The 16,422-nt window shown below is 43.7% G+C and overlaps 1 protein-coding gene across 3 annotated transcripts in view; it reads right to left on the bottom strand.

Annotated features, from left to right (window-relative positions):
* ZNF451 (zinc finger protein 451) overlaps nt 1-16,422 on the bottom strand; it is a 59,199-nt gene that overhangs the window by 38,175 nt on the left and 4,602 nt on the right. The window contains exons 2-3 of one of the 3 annotated variants that reach the window (XM_029065353.2): nt 10,243-10,323; nt 1,674-1,796 (exon numbers count right to left, since the gene is read on the bottom strand). In XM_029065353.2, the coding sequence (XP_028921186.1) occupies nt 1,674-1,796; nt 10,243-10,323 (204 nt within the window). Of the gene's footprint in view, nt 1-1,673; nt 1,797-7,106; nt 7,194-10,242; nt 10,324-16,422 lie in introns of those variants that run through there. The other 2 variants (XM_029065362.1, XM_029065370.2) reach the window with 2 other exon arrangements.

The raw sequence follows: 16,422 nt of genomic DNA, 5'->3' as shown, positions 1-16,422 counted from the left end.
TGTAAACTCCTTGTGGGCAGGGATAGTGTCTACCAGCTCTACTGTATCATATTCTCCCCAAGCACATAGTACAGTGTTTGGCATATAGTAAGCACGCAAATGCAAAATGATCGATTGGCTATCTTTACTAGAGAAACTTCTAAAGCAAAAATTGTAAAAAAGTTTTCCCATGTCGAATGCCCCTATTTTGCTCTCCTGAAGTTGTGAGCAATTACTAATAATGGGATCTACCTCTAAATGCAGCTTCCAAACTGTAAGTTTGTCATAGGCAGGAATGTGTCTACCAACTCTGTAATTTTATTACACTGCACTCTCCCAAGTGATTAATACAGTGCTCTGCACACTAAGCACTCAATAAATGATTGATAGATTGATCTAGCATTTGTGTATCATTTTCAGCTTTTTAGTTAAAGCTCATTAAGTATGCTTAGAATATCGTAGTAGAAAAGTGAGAAAAGTTACACAACACTTGATATTCTCCCAATTTAATATAGCTTCAACCAAGATGGATCTAAATGATTTTTTCCATCTCAACAAAATTTCTTCAACAGAAGAACTTTGAAAGGAACTGTAAGACATGTAAAATTAACCAACAACCTAGAGCAGCTAATATGGGATTTTTCAAGGTGACGAAAATGGCAACTTTGATTTTCAGTGAAGACGTTTTGCCTCTGGTGCTTTTTTAATCCTCCATTCCATTCTTTGTTGTTGGTTTTTGTTGTTGTTGTTGTTGTGTTTTTGGCATGAGCCCCGGAGTTCAAAAATAATCACGGGGAAGATAGGATCAGGCCAAAGGGAAAGGACATCTGAGTGGACATGGTTTCATTTTCCTTGGGTTCACCAACAATACGGTGAACCCAAGAGTAAAGGGCCAGTTTTCATTTCAGAGGAAACATGATATCATTTACTCTCGTTAGAGAATTAAACAGACAAAAAAAGAGCTGTTTGTTATGGTGAACACAACAAATTAAGTTAAACCATAAAGTTTAAATCCATGTGGCATTTAAATTGTTGGGGAAAAGCAGCCAGAATGTTTCAGGATAGTTCAGTGACCAACTGGGAAATTTGGGGAGAAGCAGAGTGGCTGCTGCTCCACACCCCCCTCCCTCCATCACTAATTAAGATCTCTTACAAGATTCATGTATGAGTACCTGTTCATAAACAGATCTGTTACTATTCGTTCCAGTTTTGAACCAGGACCTTCCTCAAAGTGAAGGGCAAACAGTACAGAGATACTTTTTTTCACTCTTCTGCACCATATGTTTTACCGGAAACATTTTAGCAAACATCTCCAGTAACAATTCTAGAGCAGAAACAATCCAAAACAGCAAGTCAGGATGGGAGCCGGGGCAAGGAATTTTCCCTTTTTTCAATGGAAAACAAGGAAGCACTTTTCAGCTAACATGAAAGATGTGGAACACCACCGGAGAAAGAACGGAGTACTACTCTGGGCTGCCGATAGTGGGGAGGACTCCTCTCATTCCTCCTTTTATCCTCTGGTTCTCACTGTAAGTGAAAGCAAAAAGCTGAAAACTCATAATCAATCTATTTGATTAAATTCTGTTTGACTTGTAATTATGTTCAGCATTTTGAGTTGAGTTTTCAAAAGTGGATAAAAGAGCCAAAGGATTCTTCAATAAAAAATAGGAACTGAAGTACTTTATTCGCCTTACCCTGAAAGCTTTGTTTTTCTCTTCTTTCTGTTGCTTTTCCACCTCCACATGACGAGCTAGACGAGCCAAAGTCAAACTAACTTTATCCTTCTGATGGTCAAGGAAATCTTTAGTCTTCACCTCCTATAAATGAAAGATCAATTTTATGAGATCGTTGACTATTAGCAAATTATGATAGACATGTTTATTGGTAAATACAATTAAAGTACTTAAGACCTGAACAATGCTGCTCATTTGCCACTGTTCAATCAACTTTAACTCCAATCAACAAGTTTTAATTGAATGCCTACTCTTGGCTCTTAAGAGGTTACCTCAATTTAACCAGTTATATTATTTACTAGGCCTAATAAAGAGCTATTGAAATAAATCATAAATGCATAATATTGCATGATATTAACCAGTGGTGGCAGTTGTTAGATCTTACAGCAGCCATTTGCCACCACCTGTCTTCTGGGACACGACTAGATTTATGACAGTGTTAACTGTGGGTACTTGAGCACTTACTGTGTGCAAAACATTCCACAAGGCACTTGGGAGAGTACAATATAACACAGTTGGTAGACATATTCCCTGCCGACAATGAGCTTACAGTCTAAAGGGGGAGATAGATACTAATATAAGCAAATGATTTACAGATATGTACATAAGTGCTGTGGGGATGAGAAGAATACCAAAAGCCCAAAGGGTAACGGATCCCAGTGCATACATGATGCAGAAGGGAGATGGTGTTGGGGAAAAGAGATCTAATCAGGGAGGACCTCTTGGAGGAGATGTTAATAACTGCCAAGTCTTTATTTGAACATTGAAGTCATCAGAAAGAAGAATGCAGTTGACCTGCAATGGCAAAGACACTCCCCAACCGGATTGTAAACTCTTTTTTTAATGGTACTTGTTAAGTGCTCATTATACCGCTAGACACATTAAGCCGCTAAGTGTTGGGATAGATACAAAATAATCAGATTGGACAAAGTCCATGTCCCACATGGGACTCAAAGTCTTAATCGCCACTGTACAGATGAGTTAACAGGCACAGAGAAACTAAGTGACTTGCCCAAGGTGACCCAGCAGACAAGGGGTGGAGCGGGGATTAGAACCCAACAGAAAAGTTAAGTGACTTGCCCAAGGTGACACAGCAGACAAGGGGTAGGATTAGAATCCAGGCCCTCTGAAACATGTCTTGTGTTTCTGTTCTCCCAAGTCCTTAATATAGTACACAACATTTAATAGGTCCTCAATAAATAAAACTACTTCCACTATTGCAAATCTCCACCTCATTCCCCATGAATCTCCTCCTTGGGAACACTGGGTGGGGGTGAGATAGATGCGGCTGGAAAGTCAGAAGGTCATGGGTTCTAATCCCAGCTCTGTCACTTGTCAGCTGTGTGGCCTTGGGCAAGTCACTTCACCTTTCTGGGCCTCAGTTCCCTCATCTGTAAAATGGGGATTAAGATTGTGAGGGACAGAGACTCTGTCCAACCCAATGTGCTTGTTTTCACCCAAGCACTTAGTACAGTGCCTAGCACATAGTAAGCGCTTAACTATTATTATTAGTATGGCTTATCCTCCCAAAGGGTGAGAGGTCCCATCCTGGAATGATGGAAGCAGCTGCAGAGTCCTCCTGTGAGCAGGACGCAAAGGGTGAAGCCACTCTCTCAGCACCACAATCAGGTGCGGTCTCCCTAAAAACTCCTCTGCTCCTTCCTGCTCTCATCTGCCTCCTGCCCCATCTCAACACTCCCATCTTTCCCGACAAATTTCCTGCTGCCCCCCACTCAAAATCTCCCTTCTCCACCTGTGCCTGATACCCATCCCCTCACACCTTGCCAAATGCTTGGCCTTTAGCTTTTTTCCTTCCCTGTCATCAACTGCTCATTGTCCAGTGGTTTCTTTCACACTGCTTTCAAACATGCCCACGTACCGTCTATTCCCACAAAACATCCCTTGACCCTCTGGTACCCTCCAGTTACCACCTCATTTTCTTCCTGCTATTACTTTCCAAACTCTCAAAACGAGTTGTCTACACCCACTGTTTCCACTTCCTCTCCCCGACTTGTTCCAATCTGGCTTCTGTCCCCTTTATTTCACAGAAATTGCCCTAAGGTCAACAATAACCTCCTTCTTGCCAAATCCAATAATCTTTACTCCATCTTAATCCTCCTCGACCTCTCAGCTGCCTTCAATTCCATGGACCACTCCCTTCTCTTGGAAACACTCTCTAACCTTGGCTCATCTACATTGTCCTCTCCTGGATCCGTTCCTATCTCTCTGGCCGCTCATTCTCAATCTCTTCCATGCGCCCCTCCTCTGCCTCCCACCCCCTAACTGTGGGAGTCCTTCAAGGCACAGACACTGAATATGGGAAGTCCTGTGGTCTGGTATATTTTGCCTGGGAGAGATCCTCTGACTACCAGGCCTGTGCTCTTTCCACTAGGTTACACGGCCTCTCCTGGATTAGTTGTCCTACCATCCTGTAATAGCTTTTTTTTTTTTGACATGGAAGGTGGAAAGGGAGCTCTGGCTCAGACTTAGAGAGCTCTCTGAAGGATAAGAATGCTTATCAAAAATTCTGTAGGCTGAATCAGCTCAGGTCTTTATACTTCCACTCCCCTTTGAGCTGAGGAGAGTGTAGGGTATAGGTCTTGTGGGGTGCAAATGCAGAAATCTTGTTTGTAAATCTGGAAGGGGTGAGCATCTTTTCCAGCAGTCTTCCTTTCAAATCCACCATTTAATGTTTTGGGGAGCAAGGGGCAGTGTTCGTGCATATAAAAACGAGTGAGTATGAAGTTTGCATATTACACAGTCATTTTACGCAGGACTCATACACTTAATTCTGCGGTTCTGATGAAGGACTAAAATGCATCAGATCGATATCTGTATTTCCCCATAAGTTTGGTACAGACAATATAGTCTTAATCAAGTTAGACACAGGCCGTGTCCCACATGGGGCTCACAGACTTAATCCCCATTTTACAGATGAAGTAACTGAGGCACAGAGTGAAGTTCAGTGACTTGCCTATGATACCCAGTAAACAAGTGGAGGTGTTGGGATTAGTTAGAACCCAGGTCCTCTGACTCCCAGGCCTATGCTCTTTCCACTAGGCCACGTTGCTTCTCTTGCTCACACCTTTCTCCACCTCTCCCATTGCCTAACTTAAAAAATATATTTAAAAGCTATTTCTCTTTACATTTTTAATAGTTTTTAATTAGATGTTTGTGCTTCTTTCATTCTGAATGGCTGGTGTGCCCCATCTCTGAGGTAGGTCTGTTCAGTGCCATTTGTTGAACACGGGATTGAGTAGTTACATCAAGATCAGGGGTGCATTAACTGAAGTCTGAGCCCGGCTGTCTAATACTGTCTATTTACATCTCTGCCCCTGTCCTCTCCCCCTCCCTTCAGGCTTGCATATCCTCCTGCCTCCAGGATGTCTCCACCTGGATGTCGGCCCACCACCTAAAACTCAACATGAGCAAGACTGAGCTCCTCATCTTCCCTTCCAAGCCCGGTCCTCTCTCAGACTTCCCTATCACTGTGGATGGCACGACCATCCTTCCCGTCTCTCGGGCCCGCAACCTCGGTGTCATCTTTGACTCGTCTCTCTCGTTCACCCCACACATCCTATCCGTTACCGAGACCTGCCGGTTTCTCCTTTACAATATCGCCAAGATCCGCCCTTTTCTCTCCACCCAAACGGCTACCTTACTGCTACGGGCTCTCGTTATATCCCGGCTAGACTACTGTGTCAGCCTTCTCTCTGATCTCCCTTCCTCCTCTCTCGCCCCACTCCGGTCTATTCTTCACTCCGGTGCCCGGCTCATCTTCCTGCAGAAACGCTCTGGGCGTGTCACTTCCTTTCTTAAACACCTCCAGTGGTTGCCTATCAACCTCCGTTCCAAACAAAAACTCCTCACTCTAGGCTTCAAGGCTCTCCATCACCTTGCCCCTTCCTACCTCTCCTCCCTTCTTTCTACTCCCCACCCCGCACCCTCCGTTCCTCTGCCGCCCACCTCCTCACCGTCCCTCGGTCTCGCCTATCCCACCGTCGACCCCCAGGCCATGTCCTCCCACGGTCCTGGAATGCCCTCCCTCCTCACCTCCGCCAAATTAATTCTCTTCCCCTCTTCAAAACCCTACTTAAAACTCACCTCCTCCAAGAGGCCTTCCCAGACTGAGCTCTCCTTCTCCCTCTACTCCCTCTACCGCCCCCCTTCACCTCTCTGCAGCTAAACCCTCTTTTCCCCCCATTTCCCTCTGCTCCTCCTCGTCTAACTTCCCACCCCCTCAGCACTGCACTCGTCCGCTCAACTGTATATATTTTCATTACCCTATTTATTTTGTTAATGAAATGTACATTGCCTTGATTCTATTTAGTTGCCATTGTTTTTACGAGATGTTCTTCCCCTTGACTCTATTTATTGCCATTGTTCTTGTCTGCCTGTCTCCCCCGATTAGACTGTAAGCCCGTCAAACGGCAGGGACTGTCTCTATCTGTTGCCGACTTGTTCATTCCAAGGCTTAGTACAGTGCTCTGCACATAGTAAGCGCTCAATAAATACTATTGAATGAATAATAGGGCATCCCCACCACCAAATCATGTTAAAACTCAGTGACATCATTACAGCACCACCAGCCAGAGAGCGACAGAGGTGCGGGGGAGCTGAGAGTGGCTTCAGCAGCTGGGGCCTGGAGAACTTTTGTCTGATGGGGTGGAGGAAAAGGGGAGTGGAGAGGGAGCAGGAGCCAAAAGGACATCCGCCACAACTGAGTGGTATTTCCTGATGTGTCCTTCCTCTCCCCTCCCTCTCTGTTTTGTCCTTGGCTTGCTCAGACAAAAGCAAAGGCGGCTGTGGGGTAAGAGTGGAATAGGGGCCATGGTCCAACACCCCCACCCAGTTATAGGGATACCCCATGAATAATCACATACACACACACAAACACACACCCCAACCCCCCAAGCACATGGCTGCTCCACTGGAGACTTCTGACTCTCCATCTAGTCCCCCAAAATACCTCAAACATCAAACACACTTTCCCTCTTTCTATTCACTATGAGCCTCTCCCAATCACAAAAATCCATTAAGATCCCTTCTGGAGACACCGAGATGAAGAGCTAAAGGGTAAGGCAATACTAACCAAGAAGGGAGGGGAGACAAAACTTTAAAGGAACTTTTGGGGACCCACAGGCTCCACTCTCCGGCTGCCAATTAGCTGCAATTTAAAGGGCAGTATCCCCTTTACAGACCCAGACATACTGGCATGGGCTGCTTTGTGGCAGCCTTTTCTAATGCCTTCACGATGCCCAAGTGGAAGATATGTTCATAAGATAACCTGCAATTTTGGGAGTCAGCCCTTATACACCCAAAATCCAGGGCTTAAGTCCTTTGAGACTCTGCATTTATGTGACCCTGGTCAGGACACACATCTGGAGAACTTACACTCATTCATTTCCTCACTCTGTCCCTGGCAAAGGTAATCTTCCTCTGCTCCCAGTTGAAGATGTGGTGTTCTGATGCAGGGTTTTTGGTGGACATATCAAAGAGGTCTGTAGAAGGACCGAAGAGGTTATTGCTTTTCACGAGTCCCCACAGAGATGCTACTAGATGGGGGTGAGCAAATGATTTGCTGACGACATGACCCAGGCTTCAAGTCCCCAGTAGCTCCGCACAGGAGATGATCTGGCACTGGGACCCACGAGGAGAGTTTGTGTGGGGAAAAGGAGGAAGAAGTGAGGCTGGTTAAAATGACTGACGCTCCTAGGACATTCCATTTGTGGGAGTGAGCACTTGTCTGATTATCTATGTCAGCTGTCCACTAATAAACACCTGTCCATCATGCCACTTGAGGTCTCTCATTCATTCTTGACTTGAAATTCAAAACAAACTCGATCCCGATTCTTACCCTTCAAGGTTGGTCGATGACAAGATGTGAAATGGGTTTAAACAATGACCGCCTTGCACAGATTTTATGAGTATGAAACTGGGGTGGGAGGTCATGCCAAGTGGCTGTAGTATAAGTTTTTCTTTATAAACATTCTGGAAGGTATCAGTTGGAATGAATAGGATTTGTCTACTAAAGGAGAGGCATTTTTAAGACCTGCTAGAGTTTTTGCCTCAGTTTATACTAGGATTGCATTCTGGGAAAAGGCAGTGCAAAACCAATCGGTGTAGAGATGATCAAACTCTACACTGGGTTTAGTTCGAGACCCCTTTAGGCTGAGTTTTTCTGCATTCTTCCAATGATCTGATCCAGGAGAGGGGGTTCCACTGCTCCTGACTTCCTGACTGGGGCGATCAAAAGTCTGAACTCTTCTTTCTCAGATTTCTAACATTCTTTCAGCCCATTCCTTCAATATTTAGAAAACAGCACTTCCACACAGTCTTTCTTTCTTACAGCGCTGCTGAGGGAAGTTGGGAACAGTCACTGCCCAGAGGGCATGGAGCATCACATGGGCTCACTAGCTGGGGAAGAGATTTCACAGCACTGGGGGTTGAATAAACCTTGTTCTGGAGATGTCTTTCCTCTCCTCTGGCAGCTATGGTGGGGGAGGGTGGGGTTTCTGCAGCCAGACAAGTAGTTCTTCTAAACCTTCCAAAAGATAAACTCATGAAGGAGGATAGACTCCCACCACTTTTCCAGCTTTGAAGTCTAGTTGTACAGAGGACAAACTTTTGTTATTCTTGGCATCTTGCAGGAAAGGGAATGATTTCCCCCACCGAACCAACGAACCCTTTCTAAATCCTGCTGGGTTCATATTCATTGCTGTCTGCTGCTACTGAGTCGTCAGATCTTCTGGTCTAACAAGACCCCTCACCTGTTCTCTCTACAGCCATCTCACAACGTGTGCTGCTGGGCACAGGGAAACCTTGCAAGAGAGAGCAGATGCCTCAGCATAAACCATTACCACTACTGCACAAACCACTGCAGCACATAACCCACTGGCAATAGGTCATGCCTTTCCACCACACCACTGGTGTCTGAATAATGCTCACCGTGAATGGTAAGGGGCCAGAAAAAGATGTTTTGCTGCATTTTCACCAGCAGAGCAGCCAAGAGATTCATGGTGTAACAATCAAACCTTTGGCAACAATCTTGCTCCAAGTTGCACCAACTTCAAACCGGACAACTATACAATCAGGCTGAGGCCATGCATGTCTGACTCCGCCCAAGACCTACCCAGATGGGTGTTGGCATGGACTAATAATAGTGATAATAATAATGCTATATTATTATAACAGCATGGTGGAAGAAGTAGCATGGCCTAGTGGAAACAGTATGAACCTGGGAGTTGAAAGACCTGAGTTCTAATCCCAGCTCCGCCACTTGTCTGCTGTGTAACCTTGAGCAAACTGAATGAATGTAGAAATCAGTACTATCAATCAATCAATGATACTTAAGCATTTGTGAGCAAAGTACTGGATTGAGTGCTTGGGAAAGTACACTACGATACAACTGGTAAACATAATTTGTATATATTTTTATCACCCTATTTATTTTGTTAATGAGGTGTACATCCCCTTGATTCTATTTATCGTGATTATGTTGTCTTGTTTTTGTCCATCTGTCTCCCCCGATTAGACTGTAAGCCGGTCATTGGGCAGAGATTGTCTCTATCTGTTGCCGAATTGTATATTCCAAGTGCTTGGTACAGTGCTCTGCACATAGTAAGTGCTCAATAAATACTATTGAATGAATAATCTCTGTTAGGAGACTATACTATAGACTAGACCAGACTATAACAGGAAGGTTACAGTTTAGAGGGAAGAGTAAAAATCAGAATGCTGGTCTCTATATTTTCATATAGCAGTGTAACAAGATGGTTTAAAATAACCTGTGCAGCAGAAGCATGTTTGCATTATTCTCGGCTTTTTCTAGAAATCAAACCCCAAAGTTAAGTGTCTTTTCTCAAAATGTGGCTATCCTCTGAGAGGGTGACTCTCTCCCTCATCTGTAAAATGAGGATTCAACACTAGATCTCCCTCCTAGACTGAGTCCCGTGAAGAACAAGGATCGCCTCATCTGATCTATCTACTCCCAACACTTAGAACTGTACATGGCACATACATTCTTAATACATACTACAATTCTTATTAACTAAGCAGTGCTCTCTTCCCCTGCATTACCACCTCATCCATATCAATGTCAATCTCCGTCATGAGTCGGGTAGCCGGTTTTTCCTAAATCCCCAGGAAGGATGTTTGTTCCCCACAGGGACAAAATTAGTAAAATGGGATGTCCTGCAATCCCTACCACCCACCACCATCCCAAGGGAAGGGAGATGGATAGAAGTGCTTCTCCCCCATGCACTCCTGGCAGTGGGTCTGAGGTAGGAGTTAAGGACTGAGAGTTAAGCATCATGGAAGGGCTCAGAGATCCTGATTGTTTGATGGATAGGCGGCTCGGAGAGCAAGCGACCGCACTGCCAAAAGCAGCCAGCTCTCTGGCCCAGGCCAGCCTGAAGGCTTAGAATGACCCAACTAGGAGCTGATCTGGAACTCAACCCACACTTCAAAGCCCAGAAATACATAACCTGTGCGAACGCCATTTGAAAAAGGATAGAACTGTGGTACTCACATTACCATGGGAGGTGCTAGGTTCTTCCTCATCGCTACTGACCAGATCAATGTACTCCAGAACAGGTCTTTGTAGGCCCTCCTAAAAAAGAATTGAATGAATTTAGAAATCAGTACCGAGTATCAATCAAGCCACCAATCAATTAATGGTATTTACTTGAGCATCTGTGTACAGAGTACTGTATTAAGCACTTGGGGAAGTACAATACACTAGAATTGGTAAACAAAATCCCTGCCCACAAGCAACTTACAGTTTAGAGGTAGCAGTAAAAATCAGAATGTTGGTCTCTATATTTTCATGCAGCAGTTGGTTTAAAATAACTCGCGCAGCAGAAGCACGCATACATCATTCTTGACTTTTTCTAAAAATCAAACCCAAAAGTGCCTGTTCTCAAAACACTGTTTTCCTCTAATAGGGTGCCCTTGTTTAATCACTTGAAAATATTCACATGTAATTTTCTTGGCAAAGTGCTTTACAACATTCAAGTAGAAGGGAAAACTTCTTTTTTGAGAGTCAAACAAATGGATGCAGAGATTCATACATAAGCCAAAGCATGACTAAGGACTTGAAGAACAATTTTTTTCCATATATTCTATAGCCAACAAAATAGTTTTGTTGTCCTTCCTCTGAAGAATGGACACTGAGGCAGTACTGACTTTTCTATTTTTAAGAATGCAATATACAAAAGTCAGAGCAAAGGGGAGATTCATTCAGGCATTTTTTAAAGGTACAGTCCAGCAGAAACAGAGACGCAAATCTGTTCAAGTTGAATGCAAAATTATTTTGGGATCTAATGCAGTATGAATTCTCAATGCAAATAGGACTCAGCTTTGGAGCAACACGCTGCTAACTTTGTCTCAGGAACTATGTCAACAAGCCCATCTGTTTGATGAATAGACCTTAGGTCTGGTTTTCCTGCCACCCATTAAATTTTGGGGGAGGGGAGAAAAAAAAAATCAAGGCTGCTGGCCTCTTCTAGGAAAGAGATGTCAACAATGTTTATTTTATTGTACTGTACTCTCCCAAGTGTTTAGTAATAATAATAATAATGTTGGTATTTGTTAAGCGCTTACTACATGCAGAGCACTGTTCTAAGCACTGGGGGAGATACAGGATCATCAGGTTGTCCCATGTGGGGCTCACAGTCTTCATCCCCATTTTACAGATGGGGTAACTGAGGAACAGAGAAGTGAAGTGACTTGCCCACAGTCACACAGCTGACAAGTGGCAGAGATGTGCTCTGCAGAGTATACGCTCAATAAATACAATTGAATGAAAAGCTCAGTTCCGAAAGCAAGCAAGAGGTATGTATAAAGACACTATCCCTTAAACACTGCCTGTCTATACAGAGGAGTCTCCAACAACTAATTTACTTTGCTAAATTATGATTAAAAAATGACTGCTGCCTACCACTGAGTTATAGTTGAGATGTACACAGGGTTTGGAAAGCTTTCAGACGGTCATTAGGTTTGTCCTGTACAGGCAGCGTGGCTCAGTGGCAAGAGCCCGGGCTTGGGAGTCAGAGGTCATGGGTTTGAATCCCAGCTCTGCCACTTGTCAGCTGTGTGACTGTGGGCAAGTCACTTCACTTCTCTGGGCCTCAGTTACCTCATCTGTAAAATGGGGATTAACTGTGAGCCTCATGTGGGACAACTTGATGACCCTGTATCTCCCCCAGCACTTAGAACAGTACTCTGCACATAGTAAGCGCTTAACAAATACCCACATTATTATTATTATTATCACCAGACACTAAATGTAACTAGAAACCCTTACAAATGGTGAAAGTGGGAGTGGAAGATCAGAGGGAGTACAGTACTGACTGTTGCATTTCCACTGTACTACACAATCTGGAATTTGATCAAAACCTACAAGCATTTCCCTTACTGGGATGTGCCCAAGCAATAGAGTGTCAAGCAGGAGGTGGGCTCAGATCGCCCGACTCTGACCCACACCCTAGCTAAAGAACAAAGATCTATTCTTCTCACATACTAGACATTTTAATCATTTTTGAATGGATTTCTTTGAGGTCCACCATTTCAAAACTGATGTGCTTAAGTGGAACCCAGTCTCACATTATCTGGGGGTCAAAATGGAATGTAGAGTTAAAACAGGAATATTGTGGACCAAACTCAGTGCCTGAAGTAAGGCCATAAGTGTCCATTTCCCAGCCTGAAGCACTCTTTGGCAGCCACAGTCCAACTTCCCATGAGAAAGTCAAAGGACACACAATGCCAGCTAGAAATCTTCCAAGCGAAAGACATAATGCAGGTTTCCACCCACAGTTCAATTACTTCAAGCATGGCCAAATTCACACTCATGCCATGATGATGATATGAATTTTCATTTTGTATTTTGACTAGAATCCTACTGTTTTTTTGTTTGATGGTATTTTGTCAACCAATTTACTATATGCCAGGTACTATACTGAGCCTTGGGGTAGGTACCAGCTAATCAGGTTGAATATACATCACCCTGATTCTATTTGCTATTGCTTTAATGAGATGTTCTTCCCCTTGATTCTATTTATTGCCATTGTTCTTGTCTGTCTGTCTCCCCCGATTAAACTGTAAGCCCGTCATAGGGCAGGGACTGTCTCCGTCTGTTACCGATTTGTACATTCCAAGCACTTAGTACAGTGCTCTACACATAGTAAGCGCTCAATACATACTATTGAATGAATGTAGTCCTTTCCCACACAGGTCTCACAATCTATTAGGGAATCTTTTCCCCAAAACTTGTGCCTGTTTGGGTTCTGTATCACGTTCTCAGAAGCTGTCTGGTCATGTGGTATTGGAACTTTGGAGGATAGGAGGATAGGATAGGAGGACTTGCAAGGATGAAACCCTTCCCCACCTAAATATATATATATATATATATATATATATAAATAAAAGTTAAAACCTGTTTTCAAAATTTTAGGAGATGATTCATTCTTTCTTGGTTACTCATTTTAATGGGTGTAACCCTCAACAGGAAATTTGAACGCCTAAATCATTCATGCTTTGATATTTAAAATTCCTTTTGATTTTTCAGTCCTCCATGGATATGAGCATCACATTTGAAGATTACTGCAAAATAATCACCCTTAGTCTTCAATTTCTCAGTTTTGGGTCAGAATTATAATCTCTCTTCCCAGGATTTACAATCCTTTATATTTCCTTTGTGGTCCTCTGACAGATACTATTCCATTTCTTTCAAAATAAGGAGTCCCAAACTGGACACAGCAATTTAGAATTAAATGTTACTGACTCAAGAGTAATCATAAGTGGAATGAAAGAAAAAAAGGCATAAAGTAAATTCATTTATATTTGGGATCAGAGGGTAGAATTGGGAGAATTTAATATGTTAAAACTCTCTGTGTACACTTTAATCATTACTACTAAAGTATTTAATTTTATTTTTGCTCTTTACTTACCACAAAATGCAATATTCATTAATAACTCTACCCAAATGAGGTAAACAATAGTGGACTGGAACTAAAAGAAGTTGTGGAACTGATCAATGCAGTTGCCAAAATAAATCCCTTCCAATTTGAGAAATGAGTGAAAATTCAAAAGAGAACACCTCAAAACAACCACCTCCTCTGGGGAGGTTCTGTCCAATTTAATTGGATTGAAAGATAAGTACAAATTATAAAAAACATTGACTTTGGTGTTCTTTCTTTTCTTCATTTAGGAGCTGCCCAGGGTGACTTTCAAAAACAGAAGTTATATTTCCTAATTGCAGTTTAGGTTTATCTGGGACTCATTAACCTTGTACCTCTAAGGTTAATGAGTCCCAGATAAACCTAAACTAAAATTCACGTTGTGATTTTAACCAGTCATTCTCCTGCTGTCTAGACATTTCGTATTAAAACTGAATCTCTGATACAGGACAAAAAAAAATGTAGTGAATGCTGACTTATTTATATGTTCTTGGAGGCTTACCCACAAAGATTTGCCCTTAGTTTTGTAAATAGCCCCAATGACAGCAACTTGAGGCAAAAACCTTTTGCTGTTTTTCAGGAATCTAAGTTGTGGTCTTATTTGAGTGTGATTGTCTACACACAGCATATTAACTACTGTCATCAACAGCATTCCATGAGTTCATACTATGTACCAAAAACAGTATGGGAGTATAAAAGAAAGGATCCATAATCTGGAACAGTTTACAAACTCATGGGGAAAGCAGAGCTTTCTCAAGACAACACAAGCAGTTATGTACATATCTATAAATTACTTATACAGTTGTCTCTCTCCCTCTCTAGACTGTAAGCTGGTTGAGGGAAGGGGACATGTCTACAAATTCTATGTGCTGTAGTCTCCCAAGCACTTAGAACACTGCTCTTCACCCAGTAAACAGTCAATAAATGCCACTGATTGAAGACAAACTGTGAATAAAAACAACAGAGTACAAGGGGAAAAAAATCAAATGAATGTAACTTGAAATGGTTGTAGGGTCATGGTGGTCAAGACAGTGGATGGCATAAGAACACAGAAGAGTTTCCTTTAGTGCACTCAAGACTACTGCATCTGCCTCCTTGCTGACCTCTCTGCCTCCTACTCCTCCCAAATCGAGTCCAAACTTAATTCTGATGATCATTTTTCTAAAAAAAAAAATAGTCCACAATTCCCTACTCAAGAACCTCCCCACGGTCTACACTTCCACCTCCGCATCAAACAGAAACACCTTACCGTTGGTTTTAAAGCACTCAATCAGCTCATCCCTTCCCGCTTTACTTCACTGATCTCTTACTACAGCTTAATCCACATACTCCACTCTAGCCCCCGTTTACTGAACATGCCCCAATCTCTGCTGGTTTTAAAGCACTCAATCAGCTCACCCCTTCCTGACTTACTTCATTGATCTCGTACTACAGCTTAATCCACATACTCCACTCTAGCCCCTGTTTACTGAACGTGCCCCAATCTCTGCTGGTTTTAAAGCACTCAATCAGCTCACCCCTTCCTGCCTTACTTCATTGATCTCGTACTACAGCTTAATCCACATACTCCACTCTAGTGCCAGTTTACTCAAGGTGCCCCAATCTCTGCTGGTTTTAAAGCACTCAATCAGCTCACCCCTTCCTGCCTTACTTCATTGATCTCGTACTGCAGCTTAATCCACATACTCCACTCTAGTGCCAGTTTACTCAAGGTGCCCCAATCTTGTCTCTCTCACCACAGACCCCTGTCCCATGTCCTCCCTCTGGCCGGGAACTCACACCTCTGGCCGGGAACTCCGTCCCCCTCCACACAGTCTTCCAACCTTCGTGGCGCAGTCGGGCTTTGGAGTCAGGGCTCATGAGTTCGAATCCCAGCTCTGCCACTTGTCAGCTGTGTGACTGTGGGCAAGTCACTTAACTTCTCTGTGCCTCAGTTCCCTCATCTGTAAAATGGGGATTAAGATTGTGAGTCCCACATGGGACAACCTGATTCCCCTGTGTTTACCCCAGCGCTTAGAACAGTGCTCTGCACATAGTAAGCGCTTAACAAATACCAACATTATTATTTCTCGTTATATCCCGGTTAGACTACTGTGTCAGCCTTCTCTCTGACCTCCCTTCCTCCTCTCTCGCCCCGCTCCGGTCTATTCTTCACTCCGCTGCCCGGCTCATCTTCCTGCAGAAACGATCTGGGCATGTCACTCCCCTTCTTAAACAACTCCAGTGGTTGCCTATCGACCTCCGCTCCAAACAAAAACTCCTCACTCTAGGCTTCAAGGCTCTCCATCACCTTGCCCCTTCCTACCTCTCCTCCCTTCTCTCTTTCTACCGCCCACCCCGCACGCTCCGCTCCTCTGCCGCCCACCTCCTCGCCGTCCCTCGGTCTCGCCTATCCCGCCGTCGACCCCTGGGTCACGTCCTCCCGCGGTCCTGGAACGCCCTCCCTCCTCACCTCCGCCAAACTGATTCTCTTTCCCTCTTCAAAACCTTACTTAAAACTCACCTCCTCCAAGAGGCCTTCCCAGACTGAGCTCCTCTTCCCCCTCTACTCCCTCTGCCATCCCCCCTTTACCTCTCCGCAGCTAAAGCCTCATTTTCCCCTTTTCCCTCTGCTCCTCCACCTCTCCCTTCCCATCCCCACAGCACTGTACCCGTCCGCTCAACTGTATATATTTTCGTTACCCTATTTATTTTGTTAATGAATTGTACATCGCCTTGATTCTATTTAGTTGCCATCGGTTTTTACGAGATGT

The sequence above is a fragment of the Ornithorhynchus anatinus genome, chromosome 1, assembly GCF_004115215.2.
Source record: "Ornithorhynchus anatinus isolate Pmale09 chromosome 1, mOrnAna1.pri.v4, whole genome shotgun sequence".
Lineage (NCBI taxonomy): Eukaryota > Metazoa > Chordata > Mammalia > Monotremata > Ornithorhynchidae > Ornithorhynchus > Ornithorhynchus anatinus.
Note: the sequence above shows the minus strand (reverse complement) of the source record. Positions and strands in the feature narration are given on the sequence as shown.